General features: G+C 40.5%; 1 protein-coding gene across 1 annotated transcript in view; it reads right to left on the bottom strand.

Moving 5' to 3' along the window:
* LOC148019956 (Putative methyltransferase family protein) overlaps window positions 1-20310 on the bottom strand; it is an 81335-nt gene extending 61025 nt beyond the window's left edge. The window contains exons 1-2 of the mRNA XM_087700176.1: window positions 20106-20310; window positions 19397-19464 (exon numbers count right to left, since the gene is read on the bottom strand). Coding sequence (XP_087556302.1) covers window positions 19397-19464; window positions 20106-20194 — 157 coding nt within the window. The 5' untranslated portion in view covers window positions 20195-20310. The remainder of the gene's footprint in view (window positions 1-19396; window positions 19465-20105) is intronic.
* Window positions 20311-23894: the final 3584 nt, after the last annotated feature.

The following is a 23894-nucleotide window of genomic DNA, read 5'->3' on the forward strand; positions in this document are numbered from 1 at the left end:
GAAACTCATACAATCCCAAAGATATCCTAAAAGCTGTGTTAAGCGCATCTTTCGGTCTAATGTGTATCTAATGATACCCACTTTTCAAATCTATACGGCTAAATATGGCTGCCCCTTGCAATCTATCCATAACATCATCAATCCGAGGAATTGAAAAGTAATTCTATATTGTAATCTTGTTCAAAGCACAATAATCAAAGCACATATGCCATGAACCATCCTTTTTTTGCACCAAAAGCACTGGAAAACAAAAAGGAGATGAGCTGGACTGAATAAATCCTTTTTCTAACACCTCATTTACCTGACTCATAATCTTCTCTTGTTGGACTGCACTGACTCTGTAGAATGGCTTGTTAGGTGGGCTACTTCCAAGGATAAGATCTATGCCATGATCTTTTGGCCTTTCAAGAGAGTAGCTGCCCTAGAAGTGACTGAGAGAAGCAATCAACATACATTTTCAAAAATGAAATGCGATCCTTCTCTAACTTAGACATGTTCCCAACATTCTCACTATCATCTTTATCCTTAGTAAAAACCAAATACGCTAAAAGATGATTTTTCATTACTTTAAAAATGGCAAGTACAGATAAAATGGAGATAGATTCACCTTTCAACTTTACATCAAGTGAGATTAGCTTTCCCTTATGCTGAATAGTGAGCTTTTTTGCACAAGAATCAATCATTGCATGCATACAGTAACACCATGGCATACCATGCAATACATCACAACCCTCAAGTGGAGAAATGAAGAACTCTTCACTATCCACATATCCTTATATATGCAACCGAAGCTTTCCAATGAGCGGTGTGACAGACACTGCATGGCCTTTACATTCCATTCCGACTCCTCCCATGGGTTCCATCTCATCCTCTCTTATGCCTAGGCAGGTGGCCATGTCAACAGAGATAAAGTTGGCTCGTGCACCATTATCAAAGAAAATTAGTGCATGCTGATCCCTAATTTTGCCCCATGCTCTGCACAACTCAGTAGCATCATCATTAGGCCAATTATAACAACATCGGCACCAATCCCACTAATGTTTTAGGCTTCTTTCCTTTAAAATCTCCCTGATTTTCTGATTTTCCAACTTGCTGCCTATTGGGACAGCCCCTTGCAATGTAACCCTCCTGTTCACAAATAAAACTTTTATTTGCAACCATCAATTCCCTATGGTGTGCCAATGTTTTTGAGCCCTTTCTTTATAATTGTGGCCTCTTTTCAGGCTGATTTTCAGATCTACCCCTTTTCTCAACCTTAAACAACTTTTTATTCCGCTTCTCCCCACTCTCTAGGAAGCCCGAATCCTTCCCACACAACAAAGCATTGGCTGTAGCAACAGTCTCTATGAGCTGAGACGTGCTAGATACGGTGGATTTAATGCAAAAATCCATGATTCCTTTGGGCAATCCACAAACATATTTTTCCACTTGCTTATGAAGGGGTATGGGGCGATAAGAAGTAATAGACAGCAATGCATCCCAAAACTTCCTATTATATTGCTCCAAATTCTTACATTCCTTAGCATCCAACTTATTCCAAGCTGTCATGATGTCCACCTCAAAGGTACTTGTCAACCAATTCAATGAAACATTTGCTTGAATTGTACCCACGTTGACGGTGCTCTACCTTGCATCAAAAGAGTGGACCACCACTGTAACGCATTCCCTTTCAAGAAAGTGGCTGCCTTTCGAATCTTCGAGGACTCCATGAAGTTCCCCCCTAAATAGGCTACATCAAACTGTTGAATAAAAGTCAAAGCTTTCAACCTATCTTGTATACCATTGAAGAATTCAAACTTCACTACTTTTCCACCCTCATCATAGTCTTTTGCTGCCCCTTTGGGTGTCAAATTGTCATACACTGGCTGCTGCAAAAAGAATGTATTTGCTGAATTTACATCAAAACCAACGCCAAACAGAGCATTTGCATCGCCAACATTCATTCCTTGAGCCCCATAAGCATTCGGGGGTGCAAATGCAATACCAAATATGCTACTTTGTGTCCCAAGTATCAAGCCAATGCTGCCATACATAGGGTTTTGCATATTTTCAGCCATACCCGAATACATTGGGCCTTGCACACCATGCATTGGTTGTTGCATACCACAGGGATTTGTACCATACATTCCTATATGTGGTCCTTGTCTAACCATAGCATGAAAATTTGTGTTTCCACCAAATATCTTGGCTGCCCCATCATAGCATGCATGCCCGCCTGTCCAAAATCCATTGGATTGGCACTTCCATGATGGCCTTGCATTTGCATTTCTTGCGCCGTAGGTACCAACTGTGTTATTTCATTAGCATCTTTGGGAGCTTCAAATGAAAGGTTTGGTATTATCTTCGGTGCATCTTGCTGTCCCGAAGGTATAGAAGACATCTTCTTCTTGCCTTTGCTGTCCTTCTTTGGAGCATTCAAAAATCAAGTAAATTGAGGATCCTTTGCCAATTCAGCAAAGAGATTTGCTATTGCCCTCATCCGATTCTTGAACTAGTCATCAAATTTCTCTTCACTTTGATGGTCATCAGCCTCCTTATGCCCTGAAGGCCATGCATCTTGCCCAACAGCAACATTTTCAGCTTGTTGTCCATGGTTTGAGCCTTGTCCAAGGTCAGGCATTGCATTTCCTTCATTCCCATGTGAATGTTCATACTGAGAGGCATCATCACTGCTTGAGTCCATCTCACTGTATGAAGACATATTGCTGTAATTTCTCAGCTGAGACTAAAAATTAGCACTAGCACAAAGCTTTGGCTTGCAATCAAGTGCCTCGGGCCCACCAAATCAAGGGATCGAGTGGTATCCCAACAATGGAACCATGTAACCAGTTTTCCTCCTCAGATAGGGTGGTAAATAATCTGATTAAGCACTATTTACAGCCATTAACAAATTCACAAAACTGAAATGCACACTTTACCATATAATCTTGGACATTGGACACCCTGTTGGCCCCAAAACTGGCACTCCTTTCAGTATTTATTTAACTATAAGAAGTTGATGTACAATGGGATTCTCCCAATCCCCTTTCGGTATTCCAACTCCCCTTGCTATCCAAAATAACTGGCAAATCTTCAATCTGATTTGCCCCTTGATTCTGGCAATCAATTGGCTTTCGCCTGCTTTGATAGAGATGGAAAATGCCCCAAATTCAATGATGGTCCCTCCACTTAAATAGGCTAAAAACAACTTCAACCCTGTTGAATCCAAGTCTTGGAGCTTCCAATTTTTGAAACACTTCCCCAGGCTGCTACTAAACCTTGATTTCTGTTGCAAGAAATCTGAAATTTCTCAGTCTCTGGTGATCTGTTGTTGGGATAAAGGCCCGTTTGACCTTTGTGTATAGTACACGCTCATTATTTAGCTGTACATGTGAATGCACCCTTACGTGCCTGAGTATAAATACATTTTATTCTTTGTGTACCAACACATTGTTGGTACACTCAAATCTAATCATACTTTCACTCTCCCTCTTTGAGTCTCTCCAGCCGTCACTCTCACTCCTCAAACTACTGCATCCAGTTGAGCCTCAACAACTAGTATCAGAGCATAAGGTTTCACGTGCTTCTCGAGACCATCAACAGGAGACGAGTAGTGGGCAACAGTCAGGCAACAATCAAGTCGCAATCAACAGACTCACTACAAGGAGCAATTAGACGAAAGGCAACAGCAGTCGTGGCAATAGTCAGGCAACAAGGCAGTCGCGTGACAAGGCAGATAACTGCCAAGCATGGACCAGTTGACGAGTGGCTGCCTATAACAGGCGACATGGCACAACATGAGAGCGACGGAGCGGGCAACGCGGACCAGGCAACGGAGGCGATCGGCAGCTGACCGGCACCAACGGGTGTCCTATCACGCGACCTGCCTGACGGATCAATGAATCCCCATCACTACGTTTTTTTAAATCAAAAATCTTTTTTTTCTTCAAAATCTCCTTTGAAATTTCTCCCTTTAACCGGGTTCGCGCACTAGAGGCGCAAATCTCAGATTTGTGCAAATTTGAGCTCAGAAATTAAGGGCTTAAATCGAACTTTAAACTTTGGAAAGGCCGTATGCACGGCATATTGTTCCTAAAGGATTATGAGGATGCTTTGCAAGAAGATAAACCCACACTAATGTCTAATGCAATTGGGCCAGAGTAAATAAGAAGATTATGGCTTACATTAAGATGGTGTCACTAATGGCATCTTGACTGACATTAAGGGTTTAGGTACAAGTTATATGATATGGGAGAAGCTGAAAACTACCTATGAGATCACCACACCTATTAATCAGGTGCATTTAATGCGCAAGTTGGTGAATATGTGACTGGATGAGTCAAAGCCTACAACTAAGCACTTGAGTGCATTTGCAAGCATTTTAAATCGGCTCAAGGATGCAAATTTGGATTTTGATGATAAGTTGAGGGCGATCTTTTGATCATGACACTACCTAACTCTTGGGAGACCTTGGTGGTTTCTCTCAGCAATAACCCCAATCTCTCATATGATGGGGTGAGGGGTTCAATTTTGAATGAAAAAATTAGACGTATGTCTAGTGTGAAAGGGATATAGGAGACGCAGGAGAGAAGAGCACACACAATGTAGGTGCTGTCAACAATGTTATGACAGCCTTATTGCACTTTCATATATATATATGAATAAAAAATATGGGCGGTCACTGTACACGGGCAAGCCCAAGGGCCTTTTACCCCAACACCCTCCCACTAAAAGGCCAATGGGCCAAGGAGTGAAAAAACAAAACAAAACAAAACAAAAGAGACAATGTGAAGAATCATGACATCTCACCCAATGCCCAATCAAAAGCGAGTTGTCCAATAAGTATCAAGAATCTCCGAGTCCAAGACATCGAGGAGGCAAGTGATCCCTCAACTCCATACAACGGAGCAATCCAACACAACTCATGAGTGTAAGGCTGTGCATCATCATCATCAGAGTAGCGCATAGCATCAGCGTGGCGCATACAAGACAGTGGAGAGCATCGAGACTCTCCAGAGTCAATCATTGAAAGAGAGTCAGCATCCCGAACACAAGTCAGATGGGGTCTCAAGACAATATGCGGCCTAAGCGAAGCGGAAGACTAACATACGGCTGTAGAATCAGCCATAAAGTGCACTGAAAGCACATCAAGAAGCCTGAGAGGTGTCTGTGTCTCATAAAAGACAGCATGACGGCTGCGTAGAACCTGCTGGGCATCCAAATCCCAAAACCTGTAAGCCGTAAAGTCACCATCTCCATAACCAAGGAGAAGACATCTGCGTGACATAGGCTCATGCAGCATACTGACAGTGGCCTTGCAGCCAAATATCCTCAAGTAATCATAGGAGAGCTACATGCCACTCCATGCCTCATGGGGTGTAATACCATCCAAGGTCAAGCATGGCGTCTTGTTAACCAAATAGATTGCCGTCATAAGAGCCTCAGCCCAAAAGCCATAAGACAATCTAGTTGTGGTAAGCATAGCAGTAACCTTCGTCTGTAAGGTCAGGCACATGCCATGAGCAATCCCATAATACCAGGGGCATAAGAAATTAATGCCATACTGCTGACAAGAGATCCGTAAGCTGGGAGAGATAGCATAGCTCTCATAATCCATCTGCAAGCACCTAGTAGCAAACCAACAAAATCCATAAACTTGTCAAGCATAGTTACGGCATCCTCAATCCGTACCAAAGAGTCAACCCAAACACGGTGGGTAGCATGATCCATTAAGATCACAAAATACGACGCTCCACCAAGTGACTGGGAAGGCATAGGTCCATATACTGCACAATGGACAAGATCTAGAGGAGCATGCCTCGTACGATAGCCATAAGCCAAGGGGGCTTTGCAAGGACCAAGAGTACAATCAAGGCAAGCATCAAGATCTGTAAGTGACATAGGAGGCAGCAATGAGTTTGAACGAGACAAGATCTCCATCTCTCTATGGTGCATATGGCCTAGACAATAATGCCATAACAATGCATGTGGTATCCGAATAACTACAACCATAGAATCTCCCATATGAGAGACATGCACTAGGTAATGAGAACCAACTCTAGAATCTCTCGCCAAAACCAAGCAACCACGACAAACCTTCCATGACCTATCTTGAAGAGAATTAGTATATCTTGCATTATGCAACTGACTGATAGAAATCAAGCTCTTACTAAGTATAGGAACATGTAAAACATCCCTAAGCATAAGAGAAGTCCCATTAGGCAAAGCTAGATGTATGTCCCCTATACCAAGAATAGCATAAGTTTACTCAAGGCCCAAAGAAATGCATCCATAAAACTCCCTGTAAGTAGAGAACCATGCTCTATGTGAAGTAACATGACAAGATGCCATAGAATCCAATAGCCAATCTGAGACATAGGCCGTATCACTAAGCAAGAACGTTGTAGGGAAACTAGATGACAGGAGTACAAGCTCAACTACATCATGATGGGTAACATCTACCTCACCACTAGTAAGAGTGGTATCACCTGCTACATCTGCTGTATCTCTGACTCTCTGCTCATGTTGAGTCCGTCTCTGTCTCTACTGCTCTCTAATCCATCTAAAGCATTTTCTTTGAACATGCCCAAGCTTCCCACAATGGAAGCAAACAACATCTGAAGTAGAAGAACCAATAGAAGACGATAAGGAATCCAAGTTATCATGAATAGGGCTATCCATAGCATCCACGGAGCTCAAGCAGTCGAGGGTTGTACCAACATAGCGAACTTGCTCATAAAGACAATCATCTACTAGTACATCAGTGGTAGAAGCATGCTGCAAATGCTTATGAAACCTCAATGGATGGGAGGACATAAAGGCATCAATCAAGGATGCAAAAGCTTCCATATGAAGAAGAGTCGTAGCCAACTGCATGACATAACCAACCACAGTACAATAAAGCATAAGACATTTGTCATAAGAGCATATGATATTCAGCCATGAAATCAGCCCATAACCATATGCATACGCATAGCTCTGCAGTACATCACACCACCAAGGAACATCCAAGTCAAGTAAAGACCGACAAGTGGCAAAGCATCCTGCAAGAGTCAAGCTCCAGGTGAAGCCCAAACATCTATACAACAACATCCAAATAAGTGGCCCTGTAAAGTATACAACAGTAGACCATGTGCATACATGGGTGGCCATAAAGATCAATTGCTCCCTGACATACACGGGCAATAGCAGTCCAAATAGCATAGATGCCATATGACAGAGAAGCAGGACAGCCATAACTGTAAATCCCAAGCACTATCCAAGTCCACTGATCAATAAGTATCCCGTATATCAAATGCAAATGAACAATCACAATTCAATAGGCAACTGCCAAAACAAGGGAGCAGTTCACTGCTCAATACCTATAAGTGCATCCAAGTAATAGCCAAGATCCATAATCAGAGCATCAAATCCCATATAGCATCCAAGGCCGTAACGGAAAAAGCCAAGTCAATGTCCAACTGCTCAAGGGAATACTCAAATGAATGTCGAGACGAGCTCAAACAACTGCCATCCACAGCCAAAGCATAAAGCATTCACCAAGACATCATAACCCGTATTGGGTAGCCTAGGCATAAACCATATCATAGATGAAATGCCAGCTGCAAAAAGTGACAGTCAAACCCAAATCAAGCTCTAATCTCAGCTCAAAAGCATTCCGGAGCATAAACAAGACATGTGGCATAGTCCAAATACATCATGACATCATACCGAGTAGCCGAGAGCGCCCCATGACCAATAGGCATAACCCAACTGTAACATAAATAGCTTCAGCCCTGAAGTTTCCAGCAGCATATAACCTTTGTAAACTGAGCAAATCAGTGCTCAATCCAAACTCAAATCCATAGACAAACCATAGGCATACATTCCCGTATGTATAGGCACCAACTGGGCATAATCGGGCATCAAATGCCAAGACCTGTAAGCATAAAATTGAAGTAACAGGTGGCTGCCCTGTTTTGGACAAATCTGGGACTGTTCAAAACAGTCAATGACTAAGCTAAATCAGCTCCAAATGCGTCTCACATAAGAGGCATAACATCCACAAGTGATCCAGTATCAATAGACATCAATAGCAACATCACATAAGCCATAGACATACAAATACATACTGTCTTAGACCTGAAATCTGTTGCAGAATATTCTGTCATCAGAATTTGGCAAATTCGATAACACCATCGCGTCCGGAGCGTACCAAAACCCCAACTTAGACTCTTACCTTGCCTGAATCGGATTCCGAATACCTGAGATATGACAAAAAGAGTGATTTTTGAGTTATTTTTGTAAATAGGTGCAAATAAAACGTGAGCATGCTGCTGTACTTGAGGGGCCAAATCAGGGTGGGTAGGGGATAAGCAAGAGCCCAATGAAGGCCTACACAAGCCTAGGACAAGTCCAAGCAAGAGGTGAAGAGAACAAGCTTCAATGATGGAAGCTAAGGCTGCCTCTTCATGAAACCCTGTTGTTCATGTCAAAGAATGGCTGAGAACTGAGTGAGAAGCAAGTTCTCATACCTTGTGTAGATGCCGAGGAAGGCCGGGAAGCACTTGCGAAGGACTAGCTCTGATACCAATTGAAAGGGATGAGAGAGACGTGGAAGAGAAGAGCACACACAATGTAAGTGCTGTCAACAAAGTTATGACAGCCTTATTGCACTTTCATATATATGTGTGTGTGTGTGTGTGTGTGTGTGTGTGTGTGTGAATAAGGGCCACAGGAAACTTGATTACACGTATTACAAGAAGGAACAAGAGAGAAAGAAAAATACACGAGATAAAAAGGAGGATAAGGCAAATGCATCTGAGGCAACCAAAGGCAAGGAAAAGGCCAATGTGGCCTCTAGCGCGGTCATAGAGGAGCTTTCGAATACAAAGACTGATGTATTATGTACAATTGATTATGATGCCCTTATATGTCACATGCAAGATATTCTGATTACCAAGGCTGATGTGATTGATGTACTTTTGTCAGTTGATAATGGTGTCACTCAGACTTGGATTGTAGACTTTGGTGCCTCTTTCCATATAACTCCTTGCTTGGAGTGTTTTGCTATATCCAATCCGCACAGTTATGGAAGGGTGTGTCTTGGAAATAACCATGCTTGCAACATTGATGGGATTGGCACTATACACTTATCTTTAGACAATGGGCAATAGCCTGTGTTGAAAGATGTCAAATATGTGCCTGGCATTAAAAAGAGTTTACTATCTGTTGGTCAACTTGACTTACATGGTTACACTACATTGTTTGGTGGTGGTTTGTGGAAAGTGAAAAAGGGTTCCATACTGATTGCAAAAGGAATCAAAAATAGCACTTTGTATTGCTTACACTGTAAAGCTTTGAATGGCAAGTTTCTTGCAATTCCTGAAATTGGCATTCACTTGGAGTTATGGCATAAGAGATTAGGCCATATGAGCCAAAAAGGACTTGATGTCCTTACCTCTCTAAAGAGGGTTGATGAAAAAGGCTCTAAACTTTACTTTTGTAATGAGTGTCAGTTTGGAAAGCAAATAAAAATTTCCTTTTACTCTGGTGTCTCTCTCGTAAGTCTGATGTCTTGAACTTAGTGCATTCTGATATATGTAGTATGCCCGTGAAATCGTTGGGTGGTGCTGCATATTTTATCTCCTTTATTGATGACTATTCCAAAAAGATTTCGATATACTTGTTGAAAAAGAAAAGTGAAGTGTTTGCTATTTTTAAAACTTTTCGTACTTTCGTGACCACTCAAATAAGTAGAAAGCTCAAATGCTTGAGAATTGATAATGGGGGTGAGTTCACATCTACTGAATTCAAGTCTTTTTGTGACTTGCATGGAATTAAGAGGGAGCTTACAACCCCTTACAACCCTTCTTCAAATGGGGTGGCTGAAAGATACAATAGGACTTTATGTGAAAGAGTGCAGTGTATGTTGTCCACTGCTAATCTCCCTCATGAATTTAAGGGAGAGGCACTCAAAACCACGGTTCACATTTGCAACCGCTCTCCAAACAGCTCCTTAAATAATGGCATCCCCGAGGAGGCTTGGTCTAGCAAATCGGCCTCATATGACCATTTACGCATATTCGGCTGTGATGCTTTTGTGCAAGTTCGATTAAATGCAATCTATTTGCAATCCTTTATTCAATTGTGTCCTATATCTCTTTCAATTCTGATCAGCACATACTCTCGCACGCTCTTTCAATCTTTTTATTTTCTCTCGCCTTATACATTCTCTCTTACCATCATGGCTTCCCACGGTGTATCTCTCTCCTTTTAATGCACCTATTCCTACCGAACCTCAACACATGGAGAATGCACGTTTGAACCCAAAAACACACACAGTTAGCATCCCGAAGCATCTTCTTCTTTCAAATTTAATGCAGATTCATCGCTTATGGCAATTCTCCAAGCTCAATCAAGGACATGTAACAACAGTTGGCCGAGCTGCACTCTTCCCATTTTCCATTTATGCCCGCAACCACGAGAACATTGCCTCTTCAATTCCAACATGATCCCTTTAAAGTGGAGAAGAAAGAATGTGAGGAGACGAACATTGATTCATGTCTCGCCAAATGGATGCCATATTTTGATTTGTATTAGTTCGATGATATTCAAAGTATCAAGCAAATATAAATCATGTTACAGGGAAAGGTGTATGCTTGGTGGCAAGGCTACACCCCAAGCCGGTAACATGGACTGATATTCAATCCATTTTTCGAAAACATTTCATGATTGATGATCACATTGAGAATTTTTTAAATTTAATTGAGCTAGATATGGGCAAAAACAGCATGGATGCATATTCACAAGAGTTTAAAGATCTCTTGTATAAAACAAAGGCCTTGGATGAGCCTCAAGCACTACTCTACATGCGATACCTTTTTGAATTGCCACCAAACTACCAGAATGAGATGCTCCACAATCCGCTTCACTCGCTTGAGGATGTCTATAAGTATGCAAAGAATTTTGATAATGCTTTGGCTACGAGTAGAAGCAATAGTCGAACCGGGGGGTGGGAGGTTCCCTATTGATTTTTATCTTTAAGTCAAAGAAGTCATCTACCCCAACAACAACTCATCAGTCGTCTTCGGAGTTACATAAAAAGAAGAATGGTAAGTATAAGGCCACTCGCAAAGAGGATCGCTGAAAGGGCTACTACTTCGCTTGCCATAAGACGAGTCGCTTTTGCAACAATTGAGAGTGTCCCCAAGATAGAAAGCCAAAGTCTACTCCTAAGGCTTCAATAAATACTCTTAAAGCTCCATGTATATCTTCTAAAGTTTTATTTGAAGATTGTTTTGTTAATGCTAGTATTTGTAAAAGTAGTTTCATTAATAAAATTATATTTGGCCCGCATGACCTTTTAAAGATGACTAAGCGTATAAATGACCAAGAAGTTACAATTTTATTTGTTAATGGCTCTACTAATAATTTTATTTCTTCTCAGTTGGTGCAAAGAGTACAACTCCACACAATACCCACTAACTAAATGTATAATATCCAATATGTAGAGGGCTCTATTGTGAATCATTACGATCAAGTGGTACCGGATTTGGATCTTCTATCGATACAATAGTACAATAAACTTATGCACTTTCGACTTATGAGCCTTGGCCTTATCAATGTCATTCTTGGCACGCCATGGTTTTTTAATAAATATTCATCTTTGTATATTGAATATAAAAATCATGTACCTTTTTTTTAGCTTGATGGTCATTTCCATGTGATCAAGGGTTGTTTATGCTCCAGGATCACAAAGAATAATGTACATATAATCTCAGCATTGGAATATAGTGAATGGTTTTCTGATCCAAATGTTACTACTTATATTTGTTTTGTTGAAAAAGTTCAATCATCTGATTTACAATGTAATTCAATTTTCTTTTCTAATAATCTTAATATGATTTCAAATGTAAGTGAGTATTTAAATCCAATATTACATGAATATGCTGATGTCTTTTTACCCGAACTACCTAGCAGACTTCCACCATCCCGTGGAACCTTTGAGTTAGACCATACAATTGAGACATTACCCAATAGCCATCCCGTCGCTTGACAACCTTATAGGTTTAGCCCTAGAGAGGAAAATGAGATAACTAGGCAACTTCAAGACTATTTGGCTAAGGGATTTATTGACTCAAGTAAGTCCCTATGGGGCGTGTCTGTCCTTCTCATTAAAAAGAAGGATAGCACGATGCACTTCTTCGATGACTACAAGGGCCTCAATAAGGTAACCATCAAGAATAAGTATCCGTTACGTGGAATGGATGACCTTATAGATTGACTTTGTGGTGTACCACATTTCACTAAATCGATCTTAGATCCATTTACCATCAGATACGGATAGCTTCGAAGGATTCCCAAAAACTGTGTCAAATGTCATATGGACATTATCAATTTTTTGTACTACCTTTTGGATTAGCCCATCCTCCTACAACTTTCCAGTAGATAATAAAGGATTTATTTCATCTGTCTCTCGAAAAGTGAATAGTCGTTTTTCTCGACAACATTCTTATTTATAGTAAGCTATCAAAGGAGTATACGAAACATTTCCGCATCGTCTTACATCTCTAAATTGATCCTAAAAAGATTCTAATCCTTGATTAGCCTATTCCAAGAACTATAAGGGAATTAAAATATTTTTAAGGTTTTACTGGGTTTTTTCAAGAGTTCATAAAGAACTATACTCATATTGCTAAACCCTTGGCACGTTAGTCCACCAGTTGTTTGGACTAGTGAGCTCGATCGATGTTTTCAAAACATTAAAACGGCTAGTCACCATTGCACCAATGTTACAAATTATCAATCCAAATAAACCTTTTGAAATTCATACGGATGCGAGTGATTATGTTTTAGATACTGCCATTTATCACGATGCATGATCTTTCACATTTGAGAGTCGTAACCTCATTGATACCCAAACATGTTATACCACAAAGATGATGCAACAAATCTCCTCCAAGAAGTCATATGACTCAAAACACCACTATCAATAAGCCAAGGCCCAAGGCCTCTCTAAAGACAAAATAACCAATGAAGAAGGCTCCTCCATCACATGAATATGAAGGAACATGGACTCATAAGTAACAACTAGAGAAGAGGTAGAGAAAGGCTCAAATGATTTAGCTCCATCTATTGCTCCTAAACAAAGGTGAGGGTATTTCTTCCAATACTTCTCTTCAGGATGAGTGCTCTTCTCATAATCTGGGCATTTGGGCTTCTTTGAATTGATGCCAAAACCGAAAGAAGACTCTAGATATTTAACATGCTTCTTCTTGTTCTTGGTCTTTTTGTCCTTGTTACCTCCTAAACCTACAGTAAAAGCTTTGGTAAGATTGGACGCATTGGCATCAATCTCCTTGAGTCATTCTATGTGCTCCAAAACAAACCAAGCTCACGCTCCCCATAGAATAGTCTCCGGAGTCTTGGAGGTAAGCAAGCTAGTAAGTTGGAGATGACAACTAAGTAAGGAGAATCATTGCCATGCCCTCCAATGAGATCATCCTGGCAAGGGATGCAAGCTCATCCTACATGTCCAGCATGTTCTTGATATGATCCTACACAGAAGGAAAATCGATAACAAAAAGCATCCTGAGTTTCTTCTCTATGATGATACAATGGACAAAGGCCTTCTAATGATAGAGAGAAGATAGCTTTGTCTACACCTCTGCAACTGTCCGAAATCGGTACACATGCACAAGAACACAATCCTATAAACTTGTAAAGAGAAAAGATTGTGCTCTAAAGTTGAGCCAATTCCAAAGGGTTGCTCGGTCCATCGTAGAACCAATGCAAGGATCCTCCGGCCGGATGAGGGATTGGAATAGTAACAAACTCCCACAAGTTGAAGGTATCAAGGATACGCTATCGTGCCGCTACGCACACACCGTGTAAAAAAAATCTAGAGTGTGGCTTTCTTATTGATTTAGAGAGCCAATGCCACTATAGATATTAGTATTAGTGTCCATGGTTCAAAAATATTAGAATTTTAGACAAGTTTTAGCCAATTTTTGATATTTTAGATATTATTTCTTGTAAAAATCCATAAAACTATAGACAACTTCTAGATCAGGATAACATATTAAAGAAAACATGTAACTTTCAGCTATTTTAAGAGGATTTTATGTAAAAAGAAAGATTAGCAAAATCACGCGACGCGCAATCGTTGTTTTCAAGTAGTGAACAGCACTCCGAAGTGGGAGATGAAAAAGGAGTGATCTAGCAGGGTTCTGGCCAGGTGTGCTGGTATTTTACCCCCCTTTCAAAGCCAATGGAAGCATCAGATTGGCGATCTGAGCAGCATAGAGGAAAGAACTCAATTTGAAGCTCTCTTGAAGCAAGTTTCATCTTCAATTTCTTCGAACCCCTTCTCTTCCGTCTACTCCTCTTTTTGAATCTACCTTGACCCTGCTATCTCTTACCCCCGTGGTGGACTCTCGATGACAAATGCACCAACACCATGTTAGGGGAATTTTATGCTATCATCAGAAGTGAATTCCGGAAGATATTTGGGCTAATTTGGGGCTGATATCTTCAGCCATATTCAGAGAATTAGCTACAACATTGTTCTTTTAATTCATTTCTTACTCTACAGAAGACATCTTGTCAAAATATGCAAGTGTTATGTGCCCCTATGGCAGGGCAATGTTTGTAGATCATTTCATAGTTTCTTTGAGTTAAATTAAGAGGAGCTTTTTCTCTTATTTCTTGGTTGTGATAACTTATCCTTATCAGGAACTCAATTTGAAGCTCTCTTGAAGCAAGTCTCTTTGCCCTACAAGACTTGTAATTGACTCACAAGCTTTTGTCCCTAACAGTCTACATTGAATGTAATCATGCAAAGTTGATTTATACTATGACATCATGTATGAATGATGGGATGCAAAGTTATTTATGATACATGAGAGCATATTGTACTTGATTTTATAATTTGTGATTGCTCTTACAGTCAAGAAAGCAAGCTTGATTTGAGTTAGAACTTATGAGATAATACTCTTGTGATCTTTGCTAAGAACATGCAGTTGGAAGCTCTATTAACATCTTCAAGAACTTGACTTGAAACCTTCAACCCTTCTCTTATCTCTCCCATCTCCGGAGTCTAAGCTCTTGAATCCCCATACATTCTTCTCTCTCAAACGCCTGTGATTGACCGTGAAGTACCTCTTGAACCTTCAAACATTCATTGTAATCTACTTATCTCTTGAAGACACATCTCCATCTATCTTGTCCAGTTTTCTTGCCAAACCCCTATGGTGACCTTCAACCCTACGCGCTGCGACAGCGCTCCCCTTTGTAGGACCAAAGGGAGTAGTTTGCACCATCAAGTCCATATTTTTTGGGGGGAGAAGGAAACACGAGCACCTACACAAAAGGTGCCATCAAGACTACGCAATGACCTGTAGTAGAAGACTTGCGAGAAACATGTAGAGAAGCAGGGGGGAGGAAGAGTGCTCCGATCTTCTTGTTCTATTTCAACGAGAATATGGTTGTGAACATTGATCTATGTCACTCTTCGCGACAATCCGACCAATGGGACCACCTACTGGAGGAAAATTAAATGGTCTCCTCATCTGTCATCAAAAGCATTAAACTGGTGGCATACATAACTCTTCAAAAGAACCTCCAAACACACAAGAATATGCTTTGTTTTAGTGTCAACCTGCCCGAACGGAGGAGAAATCAGCTACACCTACAAAAGGAAGTTATAGTTGCCCCGCATGCTTTGTAGAAGGCTCGAATAAGGCAACAAATCTATGTCCTTCATGACAAATCTCCTCACGACGGCGAGTTGATTGTGGTTTTCTCTTCATAGAATCTTGGAGTCCTTATTTTCCCTCTAATACCATGTGAGAATGTGCAATAGAAGAGAAACACAAACAAGGAGAGAGAAGGGAAGAGAGACCAAAAGAAAGAAGAAAATCTGCAATGAACACTGAATGAAAGCAAAGTTTAAGGTGGACTGATCAATCCCTTCACATAACCCAAGGAGTCAACGAGGGCACCGGATCAAGCTGATAACAAAAGGCAGCACAAGAAGACGGATAAGAGTTTGTGAATGTTTGAGTGTGTTGAAACCTAAAAGCAAAATGATCAGCCAGCTCAAAGGGACAGCTATATCATGCAATAAATTGGCCAACTACTGTGTAGGAGTGCCAAAAATCTAGCCAACTACATAAAATATTGAAGAAAATGCTTTGAGATGATCGCCCTATTTGCCAATGTGAACAGCTGGAAAATAACTAAGCCAGTGTGAACACACCTAAAACCAACTGAAAAAGAAATGCATGCTCTAAACAAAGTTGCCTCCTCCGTCAAAACACATGACATGACTAACACACAAAATGTCAAAGCTCCCAATGTCCTTGCCTGACTCAAACTCAAGCACAAGTGGACATGACTATGCAAGACACACATGACTACTAGCATATGCCTACCTTTTATGATTTAGAGTGTCAACGACTACATTATGGTAGTGGCTACCAACAGAGCAAGGGCAATGGGGATCTCGAAATCACAATGTCACCGGTCAACCAACACAGTCAACACCATTCTCAACTCTCTGAAGGACATATTTGATTGGCCTACCATCAATGGACTTCAATCCTCATGCCCACCTCGTCTCTGTAGAGACACCCAAGGTTGAAAGTTTGGGCCACATAGGCAAGTTGCCCCTTAACAAGGCGACTGCACATGCTCACCCTACATGCTCGAGTGGCTCTTGGATTGCTTGGATTGTGAACAATGGAGTCACACATCACATGACCCCACTTCAGGGCATCTTTATCTCCCAAGCCCCAACAACTAAGAATGTCCAATATAGGAATAACTCCTCAACCAAGGTCCATGGTCTCAGTCGCATCAAGCTTGATACTAACACATGCCCCAATCTCACTTCATTAGACAATGTTTACTATTTCCCCCAGCTTAGGGTGAACCTTTTATTACTCCAGCAACTTTGTTGATTGTGGCAAGTTGTTTTCTTTATGGGGACCATAATCAAGGTCCATGATGCCCAAACCAGTTTAGTGATTGCTTAAGTGAGATACAATCTAGTATGTTGACAAGCTTTCTCTCCCATCCGACATCCAAGGGCTTTGAGTTCCATTGAGTTCATGCCCTAGCCACTACTAGAGAGCCTACGAATATGAGCGACTTTGGCATTTCCACTTCAAACACCTTGGATATGACTATCTTTATGAGTTGTCACATCATTAGATGGCTAAGGGCCTTCCATGCTTGAACTGCCCAAGGACATCTATAAAGCTTGTCAGCTAGCGAAACAGCACCACACACTATTTCCTCAATAGTCCACTCATAGATCTAAGGGGCATCTCAAGTCAATTCATGTTGACATTTGTGCGCCGACATCAACCATCGCCATTAACGGCACATTCTATTACTTTCTTGTTGTGAATGACTTTTTAAGATATGTGTGGGTCTACATTTTAAAGCATAAATCTAACGCCTTTGCATATTATCCACTTGGGTGCGTCTTGTGCAAAATCAAAGAGGTGTGTAGGTAAAACAAGGAGTCATAGTAGTGGTGAGTTCGTCTTCAATGAGTTTTCTAAGTCCTTACATGAGCATGGCCTTCAACATTAGCTCACCTCTACCAACTCTCCCCTTCCCAAAAAGGAGTCGTATAGGAACAAGATAGTGATGGACATGGCACGCTCTACACTATTCACAACAAAGCTCCCTAAGCACCCATGGACTAAGGCTATTAACACTTCGATGCACATCCTCAAGTAGTGCCAAACTATGATAGTCACTCAGAAGACCCCCTATGAGGCATCTTTTGGCTCTTAGCCTGACATCTCCCACCTCAAAAGTTTTCGAAAGTTGTATACACACACACATATATCACTGATGATAAGATAGGAATGATCGTACCTTGACCAAAGCTCTTGATTTTTGTAGGCTACTCTTTGAGACTAAAGCCCAAAATAAACCAAGTCATCACAAGAAGAGATACCTTCTTTTATGAGACGGATATCGTACAGCCCCTTGCGCCAACTTCTCAGCCAATTTCTCTACCTACATTACCTGAGATAGTACCATCTGAGCCTTATCTACTACCCACTCCTAACCCACCTACAAAGACTTCAATTTCCAAGCCTCCTCCTACGGACTTGTTACCTCACTCATACTGGCTAACCATGCAAGATTTGGGGATCCTTCCACCATATTCCATCTCAAAGGAACCTGGAAGATCTACTAGACTTGCACCCAATGCGTCATTTGCAACTTTTTTTATGGCAAACTATATAGCACGTTTTGAGCCAAACGGTTGGCAAAAGACTCTACAACATTCCCAATGGTGAGAAGCCAAGGAAAAGGAGCTTAAGAGCATTGACCTGCATAAATTCTAGACTTTAGTGGATCATCTGGACCACAAGAAGGTCATTGAAACTAAGTAGACTTTCCACACAAAAATGAAAGTTGATGGAACTTTGGACAAGTACAAGGCTCTATTGAGATACCAGAGTCATTAAGTTCATTGTATTCCAAGTATAACCATGATCTAATGGAGACAACGAAGACCAAAAGTCCTGCTTCAAACCCATTGATGCAAAAGCATTCCAATAATGACTCTTAGACACATCCATCAAACCATGTCGAAAGGTGGAGTGAGGGATCCACAGCGTGTCAAAATCTCCCATTAGAAGGCCCAGCCTTCCAAGTGAAAGATATGATTGTAGCCGGCTGCTGCCACCATAATTCATGACAATGAAAAGCACCATTTTGGCAAATAAACACCAACCAACCACAAGGTTTCACTATCATACATAATCTAAACCACAAGAAATTGGCCAAACATATCTCTCTTAATCAACACAAGTTAAATTTTATCATGCACAATCAGTAATATACTAGAATGCTCTCTTTTTTTTCATAATACTAGAATTCTATGTGTGCATGTGGGGACGCATGGGGACGTGTGTGTGTGTGTGTGTGTGTGTGTGTGTGTGAAGGGTAATTACATTAATTACCAGAAAATTCATGTGTATGAGGAGGGCAATTACAAAGAGTCTATATGGCTAACAAGGAGACAAAGGAAACCGCAATATGCCAAGAAAGCAATCCATATCTAGGAAGAAGATCGACTAGCCGAATGATATCAAGCTGCCAATGAAGAGGACCTCTCAGATGGGCAATATGGCTATACAATCTAGAAGCAAAATCAAAACTGGATGCATTCCAGGTAGTTCATATGTGCCAATAGTCCCAATAATGTAAAAAGTGGAAAACTATTTTCATATGTGGCTGCACAAAATCTGGCAGCTTGGGCTTTCCAAAGGCCCAGTCCTTTGGAAGCATCCTCTCTCTCTCTCTCTCTCTCTCTCTCTCTCTCTCTCTCTCTCAAACAGAAAAGACAGCTAACATGTGTGAAACTTAATGAAAAAATTGTGCGATATAAAAAACCTCAACTTACTTGAAGAAGATTGAAGACAAAAAATATCTATAGTATGGTCACCATAGCAAAAGGACCTGATTACGTAGCTGGAACATTCAACATTTCAAAATTTTGTTAGGATGGAGCAATCGTTTCTAGGTGTAGTTGTGAGAAATTTATTAAAGATTTAAAAAACTCGCTTGCTGAAATATAGCTCTCGACCAATGCCTTCATTTGCATGACATCCTTAGGAATGCTAAAAATTTACATCCATAATACGACATAATCTACAACTACCAAACAGCTAGTGTAAAAGTTTAGGACCAAACGCTTCTCTAGACTGTGTCGTACCATGAAAGTTTACAAAAGAGGAGCCAAACACTACTCCTAAACGCATGTGAATGTCAAAAGTATGACACGACATTTTGTGTTAAAGTATTTGCCCTATCGAGGCCTGTGAAGACATTATGGAAAGCATGGATCTCATGCGCCAAACTGTCACAAGGAATTGACATGTTCTTACTGTTGAAGAATAGATCAGTGAATGCCACAGTAAAAGAAGACGGAATTCTCCTAGAGATACTACCTCTAGAGAGCAAAACTATGCATTTTTGACAAAGAATGCAAAGGATTGTGTGGTTAGACAAGATAATTCCCTTGAATCTAAGCTGGCCGCAAGTTCATCAAGCCTGAATACTGCTTACATGAACGAGTAACACGCGTCTGTGTGTGGTTCAAAATCACTTGCCTTTCATCGACGAAGAATGACGCGTCGAGGCAAACGTCCTCCACTTCTTCGTCCATGCTCGTCCTCGTGACTGTGTCCATAAGCTCCATACGAGCTGCGAACGAAGCGCGAGAAACGTCGATCGTACTCAGGCTGGTTACACGCACCAAATGGCGGACGCCCAACCCCTGCCCAGAGTGTGGGCGCGCAATTTTTGAAACTGGGCGCAGACATGGGCACAAAGCCTTTCCATAGCAAAAAGACACATTGTACAAAAAAGTAAAAAATATTATATTTATAATTTTTTTGCTTGGTTGCAAATACAGAAAGTATACCTTTGTCCATCACTTTACAAACCGGGCAAAGGAGACACCCCATCCAAAAGTAGGCATGGGGAGCTCACATGTTTAACAAGTAAATAGCACGTCATGTCCTCTCTAGTATGTAAAGGATTGCAAATTGCCTAACCCTTAAAGAAGTATTTTGATTGGTTAATACTTGCAAAGTGGATGTATGCCATTTGGTGTATAACCGGCTTGAAATAGGAGGTTAAATGAAGAAGATCATCACCTACAACAAAGCAACTGCAAAACAATGTAGCAATGTGATGAAATCACAAAGGGCCCTCCCTCCTTTTAGAAAATGTTTGGACAAGATCAACTTAAAGGAGCTTAGGTTGGGTTCACAAGAGACTCCAAATGAAAGGGGGATAGGGGTGTGTTGTTTGTATGAAACCATGGGGTGTGTTGTTTGTGTGAAAGCATGTGATAAGGGTGTGTTGTTTGTTAATAAGGGTTGCGAAGCACCCATAAAAACTTATTGTGTACTCTCTCTCTCTCTCTCTCTCTCTCTCTCTAAACAAAAAGACACATGCATGCATGCACACATACATAGAAAGAGATATAGAACACAAGATTGCAAAAAGCTAGTAGCAAATGTTAAGGAAAGGTATACACAATGTGAAAAGATGCATGCAAGCATCCACATATATATAGAAAGAGATATAGAGCACAAGATTGCAAAAAGCTAGTAGCAAACGGCAAGGAAAGGTATACACAATGTGTGGAGAGAGAGAGAGAGAGACTGTGTGTGTGTGTGTGTGTGTGTGTTGTTCCATCTTTTCATTTCCTTCTCCAACACATGGAGCATCGTAACTTGGTGTGGAGCTTGGCATCATATAAGATCCAAATTTCAAATTTTTAAAAGGCCTTTCAAGTAGAAGTGTGTGCGATTCCACTTCAACCATTGAACACTAAGCTTGATCAATTAAAGAAAGAAGAGGTCTTTCCACATTATGAGTGGATCTATGGTAAATTACACTTAGAGAATCGCCATACACACTTCGTAAGAAGGCATACTTATTGGTTTGCTAGCCTATAGAAGCATCCTTCCACTAGAAAAAATAAAAAATGGATCTTAGCCTTAAAATCAACAAGAGGAACCTCGATATAAAATTGTTGACTAGAGGTGAATGAATTGTGGCATAATGTACATGCTTATACAATATTCCATACATAAGTTTTTTTCCTAATGTATCAATCACAATTGAGGTTTTTTTTTCCTTGTATTCATAATAACATGGCACAATATTCCTAATAAGTTTTTTTCCCTTATAGAATCCTTCTCTGCCGCATTTAATGTCACCAGCTAAGGAAACTGTGACACTAGAGGCATGTGGCGGCCTCCTCCCCCACTTTGCCTTCTTCATTGCACTTCTTTGGGCAATCTCGAGCAAAATGCCTAAGCTCCTTGTAGACATAACAACTATGATGGAAAATTGAGAAACATACCTTAGTGATAATCTCAATGTCACTAGCATCAAACATTTCCAACACATTTGGCGGGGTCTATCGACGGTCCCAAAGCATGCAAGCCCATTTCTTTGATTGAATAATCCTTGAGTCACCTTTATGTACATACAACACTCGGTCGTGACATTATAATGGTGGCAAGCTCATCATCCAACAAGTCGGGAAAACCTGAGAAAGAGACCCAGATCGTGCATTCATGCCTAAGAGTGACTTTTGGAGCAAAGAAAGCCATCCACGGGATAGAATAAACTAGATCCCTTTTGTATACAAGCACACTGTGCAAAAGTAGTTCCCTTTCAAGTTCTAAACCTAGGAGAGCAAAGAAAAATCCCTTGCCTACAAATTGGTACTATTGTAGAGATATTGAGACTCAAAAGGCATTGCAAACCATCTCTCAAACTCCCATTTAGTTGGCACCTTTGCCATGAAGTATAGCTATACTCTAGCAATAGAATAAGAAGCATAGCACTTCTTGAGGCAGCCCATACTAGAGGTTGCAGCTGCTTTGAGAATTTTCATACCCTCTCCTTGCAAGGAGGACTTGCACCTGTTAGCAAAGCTTTTAAGGTCCTTTTGCAACTCTTCCTCGACATTCCCCATATCCACCTAGTGATTACGGATAGCTTTAATGTAATCGAGCACTATAGTAACATTGTTTGTACACTTTGGGCCTCCTAGGAGCTTTGGGGTTCTACATATTCCTAGTTCTCCTCTATCCTGTTCCTCTCTTGGCATCCCTACATGCAGGGTGGCTCCTTATGGCATACGATGTAGGGCCTTGTTTAGTCCTCCCTTCCACCTGTTAAACACTAATACTTGCCTTGTATGCATCTATTTTGTAGTTGTGATGTTTGGGCCTTTTTATTTTAGGTATTAGGAAAACAAGGTTGTTCATTAAAAATGGATAAATGGATGTATTATCCTATCTTGGGCACAAGATCAATAAAAATCAATAAATACATGCATTGAGGAGAGCCCTCTCAATGCATGGGAGGAGATTAGACCCAAATTGTGTTGTGTTCTTTCTTGTTGCATTTTTTTTCTCTCTAAATTTTTTACAAGCAATTCAATTTGTGCGTAGCCTATCAAATAGTGGGGTAAAAGCTGATGGCCAATAGATAGGTAGGCATTTCTTATAAATGTACATATGACTCTATTCACATCCTACCATTGATTCCCTCTCAACTAGTATCAAAGCCCCATTCGGTGTTCATGGGAGCTTGTGCTTGGAGCAAGGAGTGAAGCTTTATCTTGCCAAGGTAGAGGATTCGAGCTTCTTCTTTGAAATTGATGCTTGCTGCCCATTATTAAGACACTGCATGTCTAAAGTGTGAAAACAAAGCTAAAGGATTTCAATGTGTGTCTATGAGATAAGTTATTTAGTGATTTATGTGACAAGTCAAGAGTAAGTTAGTGTATGGCATATTGTGAAATACAAGTTCATATGTTGCACATGTAATTGACCAAAATTAAGTGTGAGATACCAAACTAGTGTGCCATGACTTACTTTGAGTGGAACAAGTCTTCCAAGCTGAAAAATATCAAAAAGTAAAGTGATCACAAAAAAGTAGTATTTTTGGCTATTCAAAATAGATTTTTGTAACTTTTCTTGTGTTAACTTGATCATATTTGTTTGATTCGATTTGAGTACCTTGATGACCTTTTTTTTCACATCATGCAAAAGTTACGGTCAATGGAAGTGGTACTCAAACATAGGGGAAAAAAATGAATACATAAAAAGTAAATAATAAGAGTTTGGAAGACAAAATGCATAAAAAGCAACAAGGAAAAGCAAGCCAAAGCTACTATAAATGGTTATAAATAGAGATTTGAGCCATTGTTACAAGCTGGATAAATAGATAAGTGATTTACTATTGTGATTAATAGGATTGAAGTAAAAGACAAGTGCTTCTACCATCTTTACGGGTATCTTTAGTCTAGAAAGGCACGACACTATCATAGGTGAGGACGAAGAGTTTTGTGTGGTTGTAATTGAAGT

This window comes from Lygodium microphyllum, chromosome 19 (assembly GCF_053477565.2).
Source record: "Lygodium microphyllum isolate KBCC chromosome 19, Lygodium_microphyllum_v1.1.10, whole genome shotgun sequence".
Classification (NCBI taxonomy): Eukaryota; Viridiplantae; Streptophyta; class Polypodiopsida; order Schizaeales; family Lygodiaceae; genus Lygodium; species Lygodium microphyllum.